General features: G+C 38.4%; 2 protein-coding genes across 5 annotated transcripts; both read right to left on the bottom strand.

The window, feature by feature from the left end:
- Positions 1 to 1079: 1079 nt before the first annotated feature.
- LOC102780194 (centrosomal protein of 95 kDa-like) lies at positions 1080 to 13931 on the bottom strand. Of its 4 annotated transcripts, none has more exons than XM_035906199.2 (21): positions 13758 to 13931; positions 12888 to 13016; positions 12061 to 12168; positions 11733 to 11843; positions 11176 to 11296; positions 10404 to 10522; positions 9975 to 10180; positions 9111 to 9171; positions 8911 to 8993; positions 8537 to 8754; positions 8265 to 8394; positions 8035 to 8152; positions 7575 to 7780; positions 7189 to 7284; positions 6541 to 6691; positions 4032 to 4201; positions 3861 to 3935; positions 3425 to 3577; positions 2747 to 2893; positions 2588 to 2659; positions 1080 to 1970 (listed from the first exon to the last, which is right to left on the bottom strand). In XM_035906199.2, exons 1-21 carry the CDS (start codon positions 13780 to 13782, stop codon positions 1794 to 1796), a joined length of 2676 nt encoding a protein of 891 aa, XP_035762092.2. In that variant the 5' UTR covers positions 13783 to 13931; the 3' UTR covers positions 1080 to 1793. The 4 variants fall into 4 exon arrangements, with proteins under 4 accessions (XP_035762092.2, XP_006787571.2, XP_035762093.2 ...); XM_006787508.2 differs by having other exon boundaries at positions 8265 to 8391; XM_035906200.2 differs by having other exon boundaries at positions 8926 to 8993.
- Positions 13932 to 15993: 2062 nt separating this feature from the next.
- On the bottom strand, positions 15994 to 20602 carry LOC102779913 (C-type lectin domain family 4 member M-like). The gene is made up of 6 exons (XM_006787507.3): positions 20472 to 20602; positions 20130 to 20219; positions 19643 to 19705; positions 19375 to 19517; positions 19174 to 19274; positions 15994 to 17140 (listed from the first exon to the last, which is right to left on the bottom strand). Exons 1-6 carry the CDS (start codon positions 20506 to 20508, stop codon positions 16993 to 16995), a joined length of 582 nt encoding a protein of 193 aa, XP_006787570.1. The 5' UTR covers positions 20509 to 20602; the 3' UTR covers positions 15994 to 16992.
- Positions 20603 to 23480: the final 2878 nt, after the last annotated feature.

The following is a 23480-nucleotide window of genomic DNA, read 5'->3' as shown; positions in this document are numbered from 1 at the left end:
TACTTCCCTCTTCTTCAGTTTAAAAAGCCAAATCTGGCAATGGCTACAAGCAGTGTGCATTAGTAGCAAGTTTCCCTGTCAAAGGTGATTTCAGTTTGACTGCTGCCTGGTTACCCATCAGTGGCAATGCCTTTTTAAAAAAACAAAAAAAAAACAAAAACTTTTCAAGTTAACCCAGAATAGTTTGCATAATGACTGGAAATCCTTATGCAAACTAAGGGCAGACAGGAAGGAGATAATATATCCAAAGGCCTCTAGATAAGGTAACTGGATACAGATGACATGTAAAAAGCTTAAACTTGTCACCATTTAGGCAAAGATGTTTAAAAATTACCCAGTTTTCCTCTGCATGCCATGGTAAATGGACTGGTAGTTTAATGGCACTTGCCCACTCCCACAGAGCACTCAGAGATTTTAAATGCTTTTGCTGATCAATCTCACAAACGTCGATGGAGCCTAGTACACCTGACAGTTAATGTGCCAACACCCCTAACCGAATTACGCAGGTGGATGAGTTATTTAAAAACACACCACCTCACTCAGAGTTGTTATGAAGGGGGAAACTACCCAGAGCTCAAACAATTAACCTCAGCATGTATCAGAGTTTGGAAGCTATTTTAGTGGTTGTCATAGTTTTCCAAGAATAGCTACATAGGCAGAGACCACCCCCACTAACTTCTGATGCACATCCAGTCATGTAACAGGCCTGAAACACGACAGAAACCATTAATTTTAGAAAAGATCATCAAGGGTTACTCCTGGTAGGCTTTCAAGAGGTTAATGCTCTAATGCATCTTAACGTGGGGATTGAAGTCTAGAGGTTGCCCCTGGATGACTTGAACTGCTGACTTTCAAATTACTATATGACCTAGTCTACGTCCTGAATCACAGTCTCCTCTTCACTTTAACAACAACAAAAAAAAAATCTTACCTCAGATTTAAAACAGCAACTTTCATCCTTCACAGTATGTTTATGATCATTCAGTTGACTGTATTAGGCATCTATGTATCATTCAAGTCACGCTCACACATTTAATAGGTGCTGACAGTCGTTGTGTGTGCTCATAGAAACGATACAGTGTCAGTAGACGGTGTTTTTAATGGAGGAAACCTTTGTGCATCAGTCCAAAGCTTTCAAGTTCAGCTGAGGTTAAAAAAACAACAACAAAAAAAACAATCACAATGGAGGTGAGGAAAATAAGGGATCATTAAAGACTGATTATCGCTACCCCGGTGATGAGAAAGCAAACCAGGTTAATTAAAATCCAAACATTAAAGTTAAAAAATAAATAATCCACTGGCATGGTTAAAATATTAAGGAAGATGTTGCACATAAAAGGAAAAATGTTAAGAGTCGTCAGTCTGTGACGTTCATACTTAACTTTGCATCTGTGGTCCTTATTTGGCAAGAGGAAGAACATTGCTAGGTTTTTTTGCTACATTAACAACACAAAGACTGCACAGTGAAGGAGTTAAAACATTCTTAGTTATCAAGTACCAAAAATCCACCCAGAAAAGGTCCAAGGTGTCTTTTTAAGATCAGCAGCTGAGGTGAGAGAGGAAGAGCTAGCCAAGCTAGCCAATAGCTACATTTAGACAGAGTGTGTTCAGTTCATCAGTAATCAATAATCAGCACATGAACAAGTTCTTACAAAGAGAATATCCTTTTCCTGTGCAAAGCTCTGAAGGAGGACGCCTTAGTAGATCGTACTGTTCGTCGGGTTCTCGTACCGTTGGCTGTGAATGGCAGAAAGTCCTTTGATTCAAACCAGTCAGACCTGAGTCTTCCTTGGTCAGTGCAGATAGCTAGTGTTGTACTGGAAGGAGGCCATCCGAACCCGATTACGCAGCCTCTCGATCTCCAGCTCCTGGAAGTAGTCGTCCTCGTCGTTCTGGATTATGATTCTTTGCAATTCGCCGATTTCACGCTCCATCCTGGAACGCAGCTCTCGCTTCATCTTCAGCAGTGCCTGCGGGGAAAAAAAGAAAGAAAATAAACTGTAAATCTTTAAATTATTTAAATGATTGATCATTTATCTATATTGATCTCTAAGAGTGGACTGGGAAAATTCAGTGTAATATATTTAGTTTTGATATGCTGCATACCATGCACAGGAAAATCTGTGGATTCACATGAAATCACATAAAAACTCTACAAAGTTTATACAATTCCCTCTTGGATGTCCTACAGCTGGGACCCAGCTCTGTCTTCATCCTGAAAAACGTCTACCAAAAATAATTTCAAATCGCTGCATTTCCTTTTATATAAATGCTTTTTGTGGTTGTGAGAAACAGGGTGTACAAAAAAAAAAAAAAATAAAAAAAAAAAAATGTACAGTTGATGCTGCTGCCTGGTTTTGACAACTATTTGTTTGGATTTCTGGACGATAGCTGCGGTACTGCATTCTCTACCTGCAGAGCATGCAGGTGAGTTTGAAGGGTGCCCTCTGCTGGACCGTATAGCAAATTACATTGATTTCTTTAATGCGTTTTGACGGGATCAGGTGCAATTTGAACATTTAATTTTCCTACTTTCTAACAAATATTTAAATTAACAATAAGCAGCAGTAACGAGTATATAATTTACCTTTTCTTGAGCTTTTTTCCGAACCTGGATGTCCTGCCGCTCTTGTGCAAGTTTTTCAGCTAGCAGTGAAAACTGAAAGAGAGACAGCACGTCACCGACTTCACCTGGAATGGGTGTGTCGTCGCCTTTATTTTGAAATGGCAGAAAGCTGCATCTTACCTGATCTTTATAATAGTTCTCCATGGACTTGATCTGATCCTCGTGTCGTCTCTGCTGTTCCAGTCGCTGCTCCCTGGCATAAGCTCTCTGCTCTCTCAGCCGATTCTTCTGTATCTCCAAACCCTCGTCGAATAGCTGCCGAAACATCTGCAAACACACACAGACACACTTTACTGAAGTCTACTTGATAAATAATAAATAATCTACAGCAGTCCAGTAACTATAAATATCTGTTGTAAAACGTTTTTCATTTTCATATTTATCTATTTACAGGGAGCTGCTGAAAATGGGAAAATAAGCTGGTGGCTCATATTTCCTGTACTGCTCCTTTCAAACACCCACACCAGTATTTGATGTCAAACTTTATTGCTTAGAGTCAGAAACAGTCTGGACTCAGAGGACATGGATGAGGGTACAATGGTAGGTACGATATTAAGTCTACTGTAGAAAGTAGAAGCCGTCAAATACATCCAGCATTTAATGTTTCAGCTTGTTAACTGAGATCACTGGATACATTTCTACCTTTACAGCAATAAAATATATTTATGCTGTCACACAGTGAGTTTGTTAATATCACATCAGGCACCAGCATGCACATTTTTAAAACAAAGAGGAACATCATGATTATGAGTAAATAATTACTTGTCTTTAGTCCTAAACTGTCCCTTCAGTACCCACCCTCTCCTCCTTGGTGCGAGCCCTCATGAGGCGGGCTCGGTGCTGAACATGATAGTCGCTGTGGTACTTCTTGGCTCGAGCTATCTGCTGTCTCTGGTCCCTCAGCCTGTTCTGGGTCGACTTCTGCTGCTGGATTCGCTCTTTGAAGTCTCTCTAAATGATTGAAAGGTCAGTTAGAGAAATGCTGTCCAGCACAGGCAGGTAGAGCCTGTGTCCTGCACTTTTTTTTGCACAGCAACAGGACGCCATTGCAGAGCCAGCTTGACTTTGGTGTCTTTTATGTTGAAAGGTTTGAGAAATGATTTTTACTCAGTGTTGCCAGGTTTTTGGCACCTGCACCAGACGATGTTTGGTCGAAATGTGTAGGACCGGGTTTAGTTTTGGAAAAGGGACAACAGTGGACTGTAGTGTAACTGTCTGATATGTTAAAGCTCACCAGGCGCCTGCTGTGGTCCTGTCCTTTATGAACGAGCTCAGCCAGCAGATCGTGTTTCCTCTGAGCTTCCTCCAACTGGAAGTTTAATTACATATTTATTAATGAGGCCATTCATCAGATGATCTAGTACAGGTCAAAAATGCACCAGACATGTAATGACCACTGTCCTACCTCTCTGGAGAGTTTGCTGCGATGCCGACTGTGATTGGACGACATTACGTGGAGTCTGTCCACCTGCTGCATTTGCTGCTGCCACATTCGACCCAGGGCGTGAGGTGAGATGTGAAGGTGAGGCAACTCGTCCCGGAGCACCGGGAGAAGCTCATTCTCCATTATTCTCACTGTAGAGACACATGAAGCACAGAGAAGAACATTTATTTATTGTTTGTGACAAACTAACAACTAACGTACTTCAATGCAATCCTCCATTCAACATGTCTGTCTCATTTATAAGACTCCACGGATGGCATTTACTACAATAAGAATAAAAGTTATACCCATTCCAAAGCAGATTAACCAGAAACGTGTCTAATTGGATTAAGTCTTTTTCTGTTTACAATTCAAACATCAGCTCAACAGGGAAGCCAACATCAAAGCAGGGGACCTGGTGTGTGTGCCTTTTTATGTGGGGCTTTACAAGAATGTCATTACTTGTCCTATATCCGGACACTTTTCATCTTTTCTTCAGTCTTATACTGTCAACAGAGACATGTTTCTAAAGTTAGACATAGTGAGTAGCTCTTCAGAGGGACATCATCAGGTTTCAACATCATCTGCCTACACGCTCAAGGGGTGGAAACTTCAGCCACCACAAAGTCACAAGATACTCAATATTTTTGTCTGGAAAAACTACCACAAATTACAGGAAATGCAGCTGATGATTCTCTCTCTTTTTGAATCTCAGATAGAAACCTGTGGCTCAAAAAGAGATACTAGTTGAACCATCCCCAAGGAACCCAGTAAGGAAACTAGATTAAAGAAAAACTCAAAACCACAGTTTTAAAGGTTAAACTAAGAATACAAGACTGCAGAACAACTCTCACACAAAATTAAACTAACTCTCTGTTTAGAAGTGGTGCAAATTATGTAAATGTTATTTATCAGCGAATTGAAATCTGGTATGAGTGTGCAGTCATTATCCGAGGATCACAGGATATAGGATATTTCCTAAAGCATTGTTTTCCTTGAGCTCATTACTTTTTCTAGCAAAGTCGGGGCGGAGAGTGTTAGAGAAAGACAGACAATAACAGAGGTTCACTTCCACACAACAAAAGCAAACACAGACAGAATAGTTGCAATGTTTGAGTGTAACAATAATACATTATGACCCGGTCTGTCTTAAAGTATGTGTTTTTGGTTGGTACTGTTGCCATGGCGACAAGGAAGTAAGGGACCAACCGTCAGGTCGGGCGTTGGTGAATAATCTACTTCCATCTAATTTGGATTCTCTGTGCATCGCTATGAATGATTTACACAGCCAAACCTGTGTAATAGTCATGCATAACATGTAATATTTGCAGTGTGGAAGATACAGAGGTGTTGTAATATCTGTGTCAATTTATTGGTAAATCATGTCCACAAATGTTTCAGGCTAGTCTCTTCATCTTCATTCTTAGCATCAAGAAGCAATCCACTGACAAACGGAAACAACAAACGCACAAACAAGAACACTCACCAAAAGAGAATCATTGCTTCAGCATGCTCAAATCTTCTGAATTTAGACCTATCACCAAAACACTTTTTCCTTCACCATTTTTATAAAATATCTGTTTCTTCTCAATCTAAAATCGATTTGCCAAACGTTCCATATCTTCAACCATTTAAAGCCTATGAAGTTATAAAGCCTGACATTAGTTTAAAGACCTTCAAGTAAATCTGCCAGAGAATGAAGTAAGCAGTGATCACATTCAGCAACAAGATTTAAGTAGAAAACTCTTTCTAAGCTTTGCTTTACATCATTCAACTACACTCAAGTACTCTGAACTCCATCCTCCACTCCACCCTCTCCTGTATTTCACCATCTGTAGATGGTCAGTCCTTTTGTTTCTCAGCTCTTTTTTCTGATGCATTTCAGAAAAGCTCCACATTACACAGTAGATGAGGAGTCCATTCAGCTGATGAAGACTCGCCTAATGTCCAACAGAAAGTGCTGCAGCAGCAAACGCACTTGGTGTCCTTACCTCTGAATCTACCAGAAGTGCTATTTCTGTGATTATCAGAGGGCCAGCCAGCCCGAAGCCAGAAATACGAACATTCATAAAACCCAAACACTGGTTAATGCTAAAGCTGAGTGATCACAGCCAAAAAGAACAGTTTCCAAACCCTGAGCCTCACCCACAGTGATAACATATATGAGGAATGTGGATCATTGTTTAAATGTAATTCTGCTTTGTTGTTGTTTCATCCATGACTAACATTTACTTTGGTAATAATAAAAACAGTAAAGTATGTCAATATGCCACTGTGTGGAGGAAACTCATTTTTAACACCAACTTCAATTTCAGTGTTTAGAGAAAAATGTAATGTTATAATGCCGCAGTGTACCATATACACATCAGTCCAAGCAACACTGACTACGAGATATTTTTAATAAACACAGGCTCTGCCTTAAAAGATAAGATGTACGTTATTTATCCCAAAAGTTGGTCAATGTGGTAAATAAAGTAAAGTCTAAACTTACTTGATGGAGCTTTCCTGGGAGTCTCCACACGTCTCTGTCCTGGTGTGGTTTGTGCAGTACGCTGTGATTTATGCTGAGCTTTCAGTTTAGCTGGTGAGGGTCTGGGGTCTGGCGAAACATCCTTTAGTATGGCCTCTCTGTATTCTCGCTCCTGCACACACACACAGTCCCAGTTTAGTAAACTAGAACAAACGACTCTACGCTCACAACTAAACAGAAGGATTCACAGAGATTAATATAACTGCTTCTTTAACATTTTGACATATTGCTTTAAAAGGGAAATCTTGTTGTTTATGTTTATAAAAGTCTTAAGTAAAATACGCCTAAAATTAAGGGCAGTTTTTATTTTTCTAGTCATTTTTTTTCCATTTACTTATTTGGAAATTTTCTTTGAATGCATCCCAAAACATTTACTGTACCATAGTTCACTGATTTTTGTTTAAACAGATTCAACTTTGTATTCTCTGTGAACCAATATGCTTTCCCTCCGCATACGTTAGAGATTTTTTTTCTACTTATGTTATCTCAAAGGTGTACCTATTTTTTAGAATATACCATCTTTTTTTTAATTTATTTGGACCCAGGGTAGGTTTTACTTTTTTAATAATTAAATAATCTTTAACAGAAAACCGTGGATTTATAACTTACAGCTTCCCGAGCTTTGATGCGAGCCTTATCTAACTCTTTACGTTCTTTTTCTTCATATCTTTTTAGCTCCTCCTCGTACGCTTCGTTCTCCAGATACTGAAAAAGAGAAATAATCATTTTATTTTCAAAGCATATGAAAGTAATCAAGCAACTTCACCGTTTCTGGTTGTATATTTTCTTTGCTTAAAATATTGCTCACATTTGCGTATTGCATCTTTAAATTTGCACAGTATATTTGCCAAATATGACCTTTTTTCCAGTTGCAAAAACGTTCATGACTAAACTTGATCATTATTGTCCTTTAACTACACTTAAAAGTCAGTTTAGCATATTTATTACTAATTGATTATCTTGTAATATTTAGTGCACTAGTACTGTGTTAATACCTTGTCATGTTTTCTGTGAGATGGTCTGTGGTGTAGCTCTCCTCGCCTTGATCGATCAGACGCTGTGAGGTTGGACTGTCTCCCATCATCCAAGCTAAGAGCCTCTGCCATCACATCCTCCAGCTGTCCCTGCAGGGAACGACGGACTCGTGGAGGGGAAGGGGATAAGGAGCGTGCTCGGTGGGTAGACTCAATATCAGGTGCTCCTGAAACAGTTAAATGTATATTTCACCAATTTCATTAATTTGCATGAGATCCAGAATGGTTAAGATAGTATTTTCTAAGAACAATATAAAGACCTACAACAAGATTTTTAAAATCAACTGGAAATCCTTTTTTCACCAACCAGGCAATGTGATGTGGTAAAATTTAATAATAAAAGTTGTGGCATTTGTTAGTAGTTTACTGTCAAAATTGAAAAGAACAACAACAAAGTTTGTGCTCAAAAATGTGTGCACACCTGTGTCCTGTCTTGAAGTCCTGCGACGCTCCATGATGCTGTCGCTGTGGTGCGACTGCTTGTCCTCCTCTCTGACCTCGGTGGACTCTCCAGTTTCCCCCAGAACTCGTTTAAGCATCTACATTAATCACACAAGACTTAAAATATCGTAACCAGTACTCACTCGAGAACAGTGACACAACTGAGTTGTGAACTCGCTGATCACTTCAGTCAACTAAATGCAAACATACCTGATCGAGTTCTTCTAGTCGATGGGAGAGGTTTTCAGATATCTCATGCAACTCTTGTTCTGCTTGCTTGTTCCTTTTTCGATTATAAGACAGAGGCTCTTCAAAATCCTCTTGTGCTGTCCTGCTACTGCTTGACCAGGGCAATAATATACAGCATAAAGAAGATAGTTAGGAAATCAAAACCATAACATTCACCACACTGCCTCCACATAACAATCTGAACCAGTGATAGATTCTGTTTTTTCCCCATAGCTTTCTTCTATTCGGTTTACCTCTCAGGGTGAGTTACAAAGTCTTCCTTGAGAGCAGTTCTTTCTGTACAGTGTATCCTTCTGTCCTTTAATCTTCGTGTGCAACTCAAATTCTCCTCATCTTCCTCTTCAGTGTCTGGTGGAGAAGGGGTGGCAGGTGTCGTCCCATCTTGCAGGGTGAGGAAAAGCACATCTGGTTGTGTTCGGAATAAAACCCTCCTGGGACCTCCGTTAGTCGGCTAAGAATAGAAAGAAGAAAAGCGTCAATTTGACTTAAACGGTGTATCTGAGTATTACTGTATATGCTAATTAACCACCACATCTAGCACACAAGTTTACAATTTACCATTAGATTGTATATTAAAACTGTAAAATTGGTACAAGTGAAGTCTTACTGCTTGCACTCTCACCTCCAGCGTCTCTCCCTCCACTTCTGTCTCAACTCTCTGCTGGCTGGTTGAAGATTTCTCACTTACAGCTGAAAATTAAACAAAACTACGTGATGCTTCACTTAATCTCCAATCATGTTTTCATGACTTTCATCACTATTCACTTGAAATTGTGTCCTTATCGACTGTGGTGTGCTTTGACTCACCAGGGGACTGGCAGTGGGTAGGAGACTGTAGTCCATTAGTTTCAGCCACTAGTTTTGAGGTCTGTGAAAAGAGGAGTGAAAAAATAAGGAGAAAGCGTAAAGAGTTTTAGGAAAAACTGAGCAGAAGTCATTAACATTCATTACAAAGACTTAGATTTAGCACTAAACATAATCTGCAGCACTCAAAACTCAACTCTATAAAATAATAAGACACCTAAGCAGGCTTTTAAGAATCTAATATAAGGGCTGATAATCAAAGTACAAAAAAACTACTCAGAAGAAAGATAAGGGAAAATTAACTTGGTGCTTGTTTCTGTGTACTTTGTGCTGTAGAAGGTCAGACTCACGTCAGGACCTGTTAGCATAGATAGTTTTACAGATCACAACAGCGTAAACATGGCACTTCCTGATTCCAGAGACTTCCTCATTAAGTGATGAACAGATGTAAACAGACTTGAAACATGCTGGAAAAATGCTAATCTTTTAGCAGATATTATCTTATAACCAAGTTCTGCTTGCAGACCTTTGAATGTACCCCATAAACTTGTTTTCTGTTACAACAGATACTCAAAACACAAATATATATAAAGGTTCAGCAAGTGAATGTTGAAGACATTCAGAAAATGTGAACGTCAAAAAGTGCATTACTGGAGTAACTTATGTTGTCAGAGAAGCCAAGTCAGCATAAGCTTATCCTTCCTTTATTTGAATTGGAGTCACCAAAGTGGGAAGTGTGTGTATGATAGGAAAAGTGTAGAATATTAACCCAACACACCAGTTGTAAAACTTTGCATGTCGTTTTAAACTGCAGTTCACAGCAGACAGAAAACACTTCAACCTTATCATACTATATTTAAAGGATACCTCTGTAGTGATGAGGCTGACTTCCTCCTCTGTGTGCTGTTCTTTGACACCAGCAGCTGTGGGGAGTTGATCGGGTAAGTGAGGGCCTACAATGGGAGTGTGGGGAGTGTTGGACTGGTTTGGTGGCTGCAGTGCAATGGCTGAGTATATCGGTTCAGTCTGTGGAGCTTCATCATTGTCCACAGGACCAGAGGTGGTTGCTGCATCTGAGATTGGGGGAGGGACAGCCAGTCCTTGGATTAAAAGGTAGCTCACCTGGACTTTTAATAAAGCATCAAACTGCCCATGTCTTCTTATACATTTCCAAAATATCAAACACAAAAGAATTTGAAGAAACTGTGGAAAATTATTATTTTTTTGTTATATGCACAAAGAAATAAAGTATTATCTCCAAAACAATCACTGTCATTGAGGCAAAGCAAGCCGTACCTTCTTTTTTATCTATGAATGTGCGCGCAGACACGCCCAGCCCAATGAGCTCGCTGGCTGACCCCACCTCCTCACCATTCCAGGAGTGGATGGACTGTTTACTGGACTGGACGGCAGACCTGAATAATGAGAACATTCGGACTGTATCAAATTAATTACCGACAAGTTTTTTGACTTTAACAAGCCACCTCTGTAATCTTCACAGCACGTGCGTATCTCTCTTTCTCAGATGATTACAGCGGGCAACCCATAAGGACAAATTTCTACTAAACTACTCAACTGCAGCACAAGAAGTCTAGAAATAATTAAACTTAGACATTAAAATGTCAGTTAATTATATTTTTAAGATACAAGGCTTAGTGAAGATTGCCAGTAATTTTAACGGGTGTGTAGAATGACTCAGACACATGCTGTATTAGTACTTTTGTTCATTTCTTATTATTCTTAAAAAACATGAATATTAAGAGTTCTGAAGAGAATTAATAAAGCAGTGGTCCAAGCAGCACCATAAAAAAAACTCAAACATGTTTTGATGTCTTTCATCTATTATGACAGCCATTAACATTTTATTATTTACACTGCTGTTAAAAGGCTGCTGTGTCAACAGGGCGTAGAGCAGGATGTGCTCTAAAGCTGAATGATGGCGGTCTGAGTCATCAATATCAGACCTGTCTGTCAGTGGTGTTTTGGTTCATGGGAAGAAAACAAACAGTAATATTCTTTTACATTGTACTGAAACTTGTGTAAAGTCTATAAAACATGGTGTGCTTACTCTGCACTCGATGACAAGGACGCCACCTCCAGCTTTGTCTCCTTCTGCTCTTTAGCATCACATCCAGGCGGATCTTTGATGTCACCGTGTGCATCCTCACTGAGACTGCCATTCTGCTCCTCTGAAAAACATGAATTTTGCAAATGACAGAGGTAGAAACAGAAACGGCACTAATTTAAAAGAGAGCAAAAGTAGTGATAACAACATGTTTCATGGAAATTTAAAGAGAAACAAACTCATACCCAACGGAGTCAGAAACCCCCCCTCACCAAATGTCAAAGTGTTAACCTCAAAGAGTCACAGTTATAAATGTCTGACAAACACTAAAAAAGAAAGATTATAATTTTACTACTTAACTACTCTACTCAAACAAAGAGAGGCAGGAGTGCAGCTTTTATGCCTCCTAACAAAAAGCATTTTATAATGTATAAAAACACTACAAAAGTCCTTTAGAAACACTAAGCTGTGACACTATAGACATTTGAAATCATATATACTTTTAATTGCCTTTCAAAGTAAAAGTAAATGAGGGAAAAGCAACAATTTCATTTTCCTACCACTGTTCGGCGACCCGTCATTTATCTCCTCGTTCAGATATTCCAAGAGGCCATCAAAGATTTCCAAGAGGTTCTTAACCGACTCTTTATCCCCTCTGACAACATTTTCTCCTGAAAACAAACTCATACTCATTAAATGTCTTGTTTCTGCAACATCTGCCATGCAGTACAAATTGAATGAATTTCATGATGATCTCAAGTTCATTCAAGTTAATGTTATGCAGATGTGAAACAGTGATTCATATTTGCGCTTCTCTGACATGCACATTCAAAATTTTAGACCTATATTATTAACTCCTTGTTTTTACAAATTATTTTTTTCTCTTACCTGTAATATGTGAGAGGCTGATTTGAAGGTAATCCAAGGACAAAGAATCAATCACACACTGGACATTGTGGACATCTTCCTCTTGACTACATGGCACTGCAATATAATCTAAACACATAAAAAACAAACAGATATCTGATTAACCAAATGCTGAATGAATGAATGCATACATGCTCAACTTTCCCCTTCAACTTAACAATAAAGAAAATAGGGTCTTGGACAGCAATCTTACAAAACTAATCTCCCAACTAAAGTCATAGTTGGACTGTGCAATAATTTTATTTTAATTTGAATTACAACTTTGGTTTCCACATATAATGAAAGTTAAACAATCATTGTTCTGGATTATATGTTTTGCAATAATTCACTAATTTCCCTTTTAGCACATCTTGTCTTTTACTTTTGTCCTTCCATGAAAGTTCAGTTAACTCCCTGTGGCAAGTGCAGTCCATTTTTTTTATTTGTTTGAATTGGTTTGTTTTTAAATTTTTGATAATCCAGGTTTTTCTCAAATACTGTGAGTACTTTGGTTAAACGATTGTAATGTCAGTATTGTTTAAAAGATTGTAAATTTGATTAATGCCATAGTCAAAACTCACAGTACTGTTAACTCTGGAACTGGAATTTCAATCTTAAGACTGTAGCCCCCCTACTTGATTACATGATTACCTGCAACAGTAATGCCCCCCATGCTCCGCCATCTATAGACATTAGACATGTCAAAATCTCAAGATACTGAGTTACAAAGGTATGAACAGAGACATTTTTACACTTTTGCTTAAAAAATGTACAAGCGGACATCTGCCAGATCTGTAACTTCCTCTTACCTGGAACTTTCTCCCCCAGGATGTTCTCATACAGGGCAATGAAAACATCTGCATTACAGTCCGTAAGTTTCTTGAGCCTCAGGTTTACGTGACACTTGCTGAGAAGATCATTTGCCACATCAACCCAATCTGTAGACAAAAAAAGAGAAGTCACGTTCATTCATATAACAGCAACTCGAGAACTTATTTCTCTGACGTAATCATGGAGTATTAAAGAAATTACAAAAGCAGAGCCCTTTTGTAAGCGAGTTTTCACTTCGAGTGGAAAACTCGCTGTAATTAAAAAAAATACAGCGAGGTTATCGAGCATGAAGAGTTTGATTAACTTTTGTATAACTCATTTTAATGACATTAACTGGTTCTTCTATCACAACGCCTTTTACGTTTGCCTCAATCATGACCGCCCCCGGCAAACTTAAGTCTGAGAGCGGGGCGGGGGTAGCTTTACCTACTATCTACACTAGTCGCCGGCTAAAATTGTTGATTTGATGGGAACAAATTAGGTTTTAAATAAATAATATCAGTAGTTGTGTTTTGTCCTGAAATCAAAAAACTGTCTAAATTTGTCTGCCATCTGTTTCGTTATATTTTATGTTTTTTACGCAACTTCACCGGCTAAGACAACTCAAAAGTAGCTAGCTAAGACTGCTAATGTTTGCTAACACGAACGTGAACATTTTAAGAAAACAACAAAAGCAGAGCCCACGTTTTCATCTCTAGTTCTCTCTATAATATATGGATAAATCGCTTATACCAGCTGGGCTTACTGACAAGTGAGAAGTCGCAACTTTAACCGTGTGCTAACGTTAGCTCTAAGTCAGCGTTACGTGTCATTAGCTTTCCTCGGAGTTGGAGGGTCTTCTGCCTTACCTCTCTCTCCCTCCTGGGTTCCCATGAAACAGCTGTCTGCAGCAGGCAGATGGAGCTGACAAAAAACTACTAGCTGTAAAAGAGAGTCCTGTAAATGCCTGGACCGAGCGCTACGATCCGTTTTGTTGTGGTTTTCGGTAACTGGGAGAAGGAACCATCGTTTGAAAGTGAAAAGTCTTCTGATTGGACATCAGCTCGTTCTTTGTTTCCGGAAGTGCCTTTCGATTGGTACGTACCGCCCCCTACTGGTACCAATACTCCAACCTCCATAGACAATGACAACAACAGTACCACGAGGGGTAGGATTACAAGTAAGTACATCAGAAGGACTGAGGTGTCCTTCTGATATCGTTCTCGTCCTTCTGTAGTGGATATCTTAGACAAAAGATGCTGAACATATAGCTAGGAGAAAGGAGGAAAAGTGGAAGACCACTAAAAAAGTAAATAGTAAATGGACTTATTCAGCTGCTTTCTACTCAATGGAGCACTCAAAGCACTAACACAAGTATTATTCACCCAATCACAAAGTAGTCACAATCGCACTCCTGCATTCATGTGGATATTACTTTGACACATACCACCCACCAAAACATTGTTGCAGAAGAAACACACTCCCCACAGCATTGGCTGTTCCTTACGTCAGAGGGAGGATGAAGCTCTCTACACTGGAAAAACATGCCCAGGAGAAACTCAAGTAACAGAGTGAACACTGAACTGCAATGCTGCTGCTCACATAACCTTAAAAATCTGTTGTCCCTGTCTAGTGTTATACACCACAGGATGCAGATATTGACACAGATAAACAGGTTAGAGCTGCTTAGACAGCATGAAGGCTTTAAATGTAGGGACTATGGCTGATAAAGAAACAGGTATGATGGAGATATGATGGAAGTAGTTATACTGTTGTGTTTAGGAAACCAGGTTGAAGGGAAGGAAAGACAGGAGCATTGGAGGTGAATTCAAGCTGTCCTACTGTGGTGTAGATAGGACTGGGCTATTTAAAGATTGTTTTGGAGGTGAAGAGAGAGTAAACAGGACAAAGGATATTGAATATGGAGCTACCAGGCAGAAGAAAAGAGGAAGAGAAGATTCATCAATATAATGAAGGAGGACATGTAGAGAGGTGGTGTGACCGAAGAGGATACTGGGGATAGATAGATGATCCTCTGTGGTGACCCATACAGGGAGCACAAGAAAGAAGAAGATAAAATGAACAACATAAGAAAACATTATTAAGAAAGAAATAAAGGTGAAGGATTAACTAAACAAAAGCACTGAATTAAAGCCCAACACTGAGCTTTGGCACAACTTTGTAAGATGAAATAATGGTGTTATGTTAGTGCCTTAACGTAACACTTTGCATTCTGCTTTAAATAACTAAAGACTGAACCACCAAAAGGTAAATACCACACAGTTGAACTGAGCCTTGTGGGATGGGACACTGAAGAAGATAAAAAGAAAGAAGTTCTCACTTCTAATTTCATGTCAGTTACATTTCATTCGGATGTGAGAGGTGTACTGGGTGTGAAGTTTTTTCTTTCTTTTTTTTTTAAAACTCAAGAATAAACAGCAGATGTGTTGACTAAAGCTCATTTAGGAACTTGCGCATGATATCTAAATAAGAACGCTACAGAGCTGTCATAGATATCGCCCTTTAATGTGTGCTTCATCAGGTTTTTATCATTGCAGCATCTGAACAGGAACAGGGGGAGTATCATCTGTACGTCTGTCCTGTTTTGAAAGTGTACATCTCACATGCAAAATATGTTTTGCAATACTTCTCTTTTTCCTGTGTGAGTGATACATAGTTAATATGATCAACAGAGGCTTTAGAGGCTTTTTAGCATGATTTTATCCATATGGCTGTAACCAGATGGCCACCATTACGACAAGTCAGTTTGTGAAATTTTGTCCATCCTAGATATTCCAGGATTAACTGTTCTGATTAACTACTCCAGTTTGCATGTCAAAGTGTCCTTGAGCAAGATATGGAACATGCTTTCATCAGTTTTCATGTGTGTTAAATAGAAACTGGTTCAGCAGAAAATGAGCTTGTACGAATGTGTGTGTGTGCGAACAAAAATGATTGACTGCTCAAGTAGGATAGAAAATTATAACTATATAAGAACTACAAAGTTACAAAGTGGCTGCTGACGCGCGTACTTTGTAAAAGTCACCAATGCTCTTGTATATGTTGTTACTCTTTGCTTTTTCTTTTGCATCAGAAATGAGAAACATTAATATAAGGAAGTTCACTTTAATGCACAGTTTTCCTTCACACACTCAAATTAAGTAAAGCTACATGCAGATAGAGAGAAAAATATGTTTCAATTTCTTAATGCTCACAAATCAAGGATGTTTGTTTTTGTACAGAGACTTTTGTCTTGTTGTATTTGCAGTAATATGATCTCAGTGCTTAGCGTTGTTATGTGAAAAATGGCTTAGTAGCATTTATAGCAGCTGTTACGGAACAGAAACAAAGAAGTGTTCTTTAATAGCTTGCAACAGCATACCCTGATTAAACGAAATGTTAAAACCAGAAAACTGAGTTTATTCAAACAACAAAGTGAGAACTTCGGAACTTTAAATGTAATATATAAGAAAATCTCATCTATTATATTAGTATTCTCTCAACATTTGAAGTATTTTAAAAATTGCATCAGCTAGTGGAACTCTATGTATGTGTTAGTAAGTATACAGTAATGACAGGGACTTAACGTTTAACAGCAATTTCTAAATAGGGTTTCATCTACATCAGCGGTCCCCAACCCCGGGCCTCGGACCGGTACCGGTCCGTGAGTCGCTTGGTACCGGGCTGCGAGAGTTGTGTGAAATGTATAGTTTTCAGGGGTTTTATCGGTTTTCGGCGTTATTTTGTTATCGTTCTTATCATTCACTCGGTTTTCCTTGGTCTTTTCACGTGTGTTATGAATAAATCTTCTTTTTTTCGGTACCGGTACTAGTTTTATTTTGTTGTATTTATCCGCGACACCTTAAAGGCCGGTCCATGAAAATATTGTCGGGCATAAACCGGTCCGTGGCGCAAAAAAGGTTGGGGACCGCTGATCTACATGCTCTGCAGACTTCCCTTTAGAGGTCTCTCTAAGGAATTTAAAAGCAGATATAAAAGACTCACAAATTATCAATTCAAAGGATTTTCCACAACATAGCAAGCCAGCAGCTGAGACAAACGTGTTAACATCTGTATGTGATGGGACAATTTCCCTGCTACTGATCACTGTTCCATCTTTTTTTCACAGATCCAAAAGTTTTCATCTCTGCAGTTTGCGTCATTCCAGCAGTTTTCTTCGTCATTTGCTGCCATCACGCCACAGTCTTCGTTCACAAGGCTGTTGGGCTCACCGGTTCGCCAGTATCTGAAACTAAAGAAAGTTGCCTTTCAGCCAAGTTGCTGAAATGAAGATTTGCATTTCAGCAACTTATAAACAAAGGAGAAAGTCTTCAAATTAGCTCTGACTTTAAGTCCTACACACACGGTATCCTAACCCTAATCCTAATCCTAAAGCACATTGAGGCACCTGCTGTCGTGATTTGGTGGGAATTAAATTGAATAAAGTAATAAGCAGATAGTGATAAAAACAAAGTGTGTGCGTATTACAAAACCCAAGTTACACAAAATGAGATACCACTGCACATTAAGAGATATTTAGTCACAGATATCCACCCACTGAATAGTGAGTACTTATCTTAGAGCTTACAGAGGTGTGAAAAAGTGTTTACCCCCTGCCTGGTTTCCTGTTTTGCATTTTTGTCACACCTACATGTTCCAGATCATCAAACAAATTTTAATACTAGACAAAGATAACCTGAGTATATACAAAAATGCAATTTTTAAATGATGATTTCATTGATTAAGGGAGAAACGTAATCCAAACCTATCTGGTCTATATGTCTGAAAAAGTAACTGCCCCTCTTGTTAAATCATGAATTCACCACTGAGTTTAGTTTCATTAAACACACACAGGCCTGATTACTAGGAGACCTGTTGAATCAATTAAAGGGCCGATCGTGGCTCAAGAGTTGGCAGTTCGTCTTATAATCAGAAGGTTGCCGGTTCGAGCCCCGGCTCCGACAGTCTCGGTCATTGTGTCCTTGGGCAAGATGCTTCATCCGTTGCCTACTGGTAGCCTCGCCTCTGTCAGTGCGCCCCAGTGGCTACACTGTCATCAGTGTGTGAATGTGTGTGTGAATGGGTGGATGATTGTGTATAGTGTAAAGCGCTTTGGGGTCCTTAGGACCAAGTAAAGCGCTATACACAGACCATTTACCAAATACAATAATTTAATTAAATCAATTAAATAGAACCAGTTGGACAAAGTGAAGCAGCCAAAAAGATCGCAACAATCAACACACCTTGCCACGATATAAAGAAACACCTGAGAAACAAAGTCACTGACAGCTATCAGTCTGGAAAGGTTTGCAAAGGCTTTGAGACTCTTGCAAACCACAGTGAGAGCCATTATCCACAAACAGGGATGAAATTACTTTTTCACACAGGGCCGTGTAGGTTTGGCATTCTTCCCCCCCCTTAATAAACACCTTCATTTAGAAACTGCATTCTGTGTTTACTTGTGTTTTCATTGTCTAAAATTTAAATTTCTTTGATGATCTAAACCATTTTAGTGTGACATCTTATATAGATCAAGGCGAGAGTAACCCAAACTTAAAGCTTTCATTAAGATAACTGTCACATCGATGTAATTCCATATGAAGCAATGCCCAAACATAACTCAGTTTAAAAACAAATATAAAAGAGATTATGTGGACAAAGCACCGAGCTTTAGTGGAGTGTTAATGACGGGGGGTTTGGCAAATGTAAAAATGTTTTGGTTTTTGAACTTTAATTCTTTTATGTGAGTATTTTATATGAGTGTAGACTTCTATGCAGTTAAACATGTATATTGTGGGATAATATGCCAAACTGTGAATTCTGATTTGCAAATTATGGAATTTGAAATAAGGAGGTGGGAACAAATAAATGCAAACTTCCTCCTACTTCTTTTTGAGCATAAACATTGTGTGGATATTGAAATATTCATGACAACTTTTCGTCTATACTTAGTTTTTTATATGTCTACAAAGTTTTTATGTGTTTTTTTTATAATTGTTATTTTAGTTATATTTACATGTGAAACTAAAATATATTCTGTTCTGTTCTGTTCTGTTCTGTTCTATTCTAATAGAAGAATATTTTAATATCATACCAGTTTTGAACAATAATACATTTACTTCAAGTATATTTACACAACACACAGTGAGGATGAATAAAGTGCTGCTGCTGATGGATGGAGGATTTTATTATGAGTGATTACTACTGCTTTGTGGAGTTTTATTGAGATTAGGATTGATTTATAAATTATGAGTATTTATTATTAAAAATTAAAAATCTATGGACCTGCTGTTCAGCAAACTCCCATCCACCCACTTCCACGTCCCCTCTTCCTCTGTGTCACTCAGTCCGATCCACGTGTTACGCCTGAACAGCCTTATGAAGTTCTTGTTCCCAGTAAAAGAATCGAGAAAATAAATCTTAGTAATCTTGCAGTTCTTAAAATTTTGTTTCAGCTCTTTCAGATTTCAGAATTACAGTCTGTACCTGTTCCTCTGTGCTGCTGATAATCACCAGGTCTGCACCTCTTTGCAAACAGTCCTCTCTGCTGTCACTCCAGGACTTTTTAATATACGAAATGTAATAAAAACTGCCCCTGAAGTATACCCATCCTTGTTGTGTATTGAGATCTGTTCAAAATGTAAACATAAAAAGATAAAAGAAAACGGTTTCATCTACTTCACTAATGATAATACTATTAGTAAAATGGGCTAATATTAAAGATTTGACTCTTCATTTCCAGCATCATACTTACCGAAAATATTCAGCTTCCTCCTCAGTGACTCTTCTTCTTTAGTCTCATTTTTAGTGGCCTGGTCTGATGTGAAATAAAACATTATGTTAAAGGATGGATTTAGATATCTTTAGTTTATTCAGTTATTCCACAGATGGATGGAGGCCAAGACAGTTTGCAGTGAAGAAATTATACAGTGATATGATAGTATGTGTTAGAAGGCCACCTTTCTTTATTAAAGGAGTGGACAGACAGCTGTAAGTGTTTTGTAATTATTTTATAAATTATTCCAGTCTTATATGATAATGTGAGGTTTTGGCCTCATTAAGTAAACTGCTGACAAAGTAATTAGACTGTGATGTTATAATAGAGTACTGTAAAAATAAACTTGAATTAAGTGGAGTTAGTTGCAGTTTTTCCGATGGTAATGGTAATTATTTCTAACTTCTGTTCTTACACTATTCAAATGATGAATTTCACATTACAGATAAAATGTAAGTGAACTCACAAAGAGACAGTCGCAGGGAAATGCTGAGAATAACTTGAAGAATAAACAGAAGTCCAAAGCTCAGAACAACTAGTCTGCAGAGTTTTCTTTCTGTGTGCAGAAATCAAATAGACAAACACAAAATCATCTTTATTAAACAGCAAAAAGACTCAAATGTCTAAAAAGTATTTTCATATTACTGCCAGCAGATGAAAAGAAACTCCACACAGTTGGTTGGATCTGTTTGTTTTTGAACAAAACCCTTCACCTGATTCTGACATTGCCCACGATGGTGGACGATGGTGGAGCGCATACTCCTGCCGAGCTGAAATAAAACAAATAAACAATCTTTAAGATACTTACTTCTTGCTGATGTATCAGGTACATTTTCATAGTCCATCTCAGGCTGTTCTTTATTTTATCAGGATAAGATAAAGGAATGTACTCATATAATGATATTTTGAACTTATCCACAAACTGATTTCTCTTTTTCCCGTTTCCCCTTTTTAACACTGAAAAAACAACCTCCTGTTCCTCAAAATACTGACACTTTTGCTACATATTTGCCCCTGCTTACTTACCACCATAGAAACCAATGAACCCTCTGATTCAGTAACTATTAGATCTGCTTTTGGCAATAACATAAAGTAGTACGTCTCTGTGGGACTTTATCAGTCTTTCACATCATTGTGGAGGATCTTTTGCCCACTCTTCTTTACACCATGGCTTCAGTTCCTTAAGGTTATAGGCACTAATTTCAGCACAGCTCTGTAAAGTTTCTACCACAGCATTTTTTCCGGTTGAGGTCTAGACCTTGAGTGGGGTGTTGCAACACCATGATTTTTCTTTTTCAGCTATTCTGTTGCAGATTTTCTACTGAGCTTGGGATCATTGTCCTTTACATGACCCAGCTTTAGAATAGAATGCCTTTTATTGCCAGTATACACATGTACAATAAGATACAGGGCATCTCCTACTCAATGCAGACATGTGGGAAAAGGTGGGTGACTATTTACATATGAACAGTATTCAAAAATAAATAAATAAAATGTACAATTATACAAATTGGGGGAAAAAATAAATAAAGACATAACCTTATACATTCACAGTGTGGGTCATTGCATGTAAATTAAGTATTGCACAGTGGTGATGGTAGATGTGTATTCTGTCTATAGAGGAAAGTCCTTGGATTGGGGGGTGAAACTGTGTTGTCAGTGCATGTGTGAGTTCAGGGTGGTTATGGCGTTTGGGAAGAAACTATTTTTGCATCTGCCAGTCTTTGTGCTGATGCACCTGTAGCTCTTCCCTGAGGGAAACAGGTTGAACAGGTCAAAACTAGGGTGGGAGCTGTCTTTGACAACATTTGCTGCTCTGCGGAGGCACCGGGAAGAATAAATGTCCACCAGGGAGGGGAGAGGGCAGCCGCTGATCTTCTGTGCTGCCTTGAATACTCTCTGAAACCTCACTCTATTCAGCTTAGTGCAGCTGCCGTACCATACTGTGATGCAGTATGTCAGCAGGCTCTCAATGGAGGAGCAGTAGAAGATCAGCAGAAGTGCAGCTGCTGCTGGGCCTTGACCACCGCTGTTATGTTGTCTGTCCAGGAGATGTCAGTGGAGATAAGGACATGGAGAAACCGGAAGGTGTGGACCCTCTCCACACAGTCACCGTTGATGAATAGGGGGCCATGTCAGTGCTGTGCCTCTTGAAGTTGACAATGTTCTCTTTGGTTTTCTTGGTGTTCAGTGCCAGGTTGTTATCTGAACACCATGCTGCCAACTTTAAGACTTCCTCTCTGTCTCCCTTTTTCTCTCCCCTTGACATGAGTTCTACTACTGTGGTGTCATCAGCAAACTTGATGATGAGGTTGTTGTTGTTGTGGGCCAAACTGCAGTCCTAGGTGTAAAGGCAATACAGGAGGGGGCTCAGCACACTGTCCTATGGGAAGCCGGTCCTCAGCCTGTGAGTGGAGACTATAGTCTATAGTCTATAAGGTGTACAGACCTGCATAGAGTTCATATTCATATATAAGATATGACATACACATACAAGCATCCAATCACACTTCCATACAAAGGTTGCTGAGTTCCACAATGATACTTTAACTACATGACCAGGATTATTAAAACAAAAGGAAAATGTTTAAACAACATAGCCACCTATAAAAAATTTTTCAGCATATTTAATTTTTATAAACAAATTGCCAATAAATCTGATCAAATGGAATGACAATTTTGTGCTATACAATATAAAGTTCTTTATAAGAAAACTGAAATCCAGTCCTTCATGTGATATACAGTTTATTAGTAAAATGGCTGATTCAGAACGGCTTTGCCAAATTTAACTGAGGTGACAGTGCTAACCACAGCAAGAAGTTTACTTAATGAGTAACACATCAAAGTACTCTGCCTGCTACATTGTTGTCTTGGCAACAAAATATAGTTACAATTGTTATTATTTAGTATGTAGTAGTACGCTAATACTGTCTTACAGATAAATAAAGTTCAGTCGGATATCTGCTGACTGTTACTTTTACATAGTCAGAAGTTTTCTTTTTACACACTTGAGCAGTTTTCACTGTTGCAGTAATTTATTAATACACAGCAAAGTCCCTGATTTGTCCTTCTTTGTAAAAGAAATTTCACACTGCTGCTAACTCTTGTTGGTTGCTGTGAAAGTGCATTAAGGGAGATGTTCACAAAAACAGGAAACATGTGGCAAAGCAACATATTTCCTGTTATTAGTTGTGCATTAATAAAGGTTTATGTCCATGTGTGTTTGAACTTGTATGCATAATGATAAGCCGTTTTCCCTGTGGCTTAAAATACTAGTGCGACAGCCAATTACAGATCCACAATCTTTTCACAGATCCATACGTTTTTTCCATTTGTTTTAATCTTTAACGATCTTCATTTCTCCAAAGTCTCCAAAGAATCAGCTTTTAACAAGAAATCAGAGATGCATATCAACAACTTATGAACAAACAGGAACGAGGTCCTCAAATTAGCTGTAGCTTGAAAAACAGTAACCACTAAATAAATCAAAAAATGATAAAATATTAAATAAATATGATATGATTAAATATGAATAATGATAATGATTAACTGTTTAAATCTTAGATATTGTCCCATACACTGAACTCAAGTCTCTGATACCTGCAGATGCTGCAACATATCACGAAACATTCAATCACAGAATACAATTCAGGTTGAGTAATTACTTACTATGATAAAAACTTATTTATTGATTTGTGAATGCATTTCAGCTACACTTGTCTTTAAACTGTTTATACAACATGACCAACATTACTTCTGCAAAATGCAACTACTTTGTGGAACAGTTTTATGACTGGTCATGATTGGTCAATATTGA

Source organism: Neolamprologus brichardi, chromosome 6 (genome assembly GCF_056152115.1).
Source record: "Neolamprologus brichardi isolate AB-2024 chromosome 6, ASM5615211v1, whole genome shotgun sequence".
NCBI classification, from domain to species: domain Eukaryota; kingdom Metazoa; phylum Chordata; class Actinopteri; order Cichliformes; family Cichlidae; genus Neolamprologus; species Neolamprologus brichardi.
This window is presented reverse-complemented; position numbering and strand designations above follow the sequence as displayed.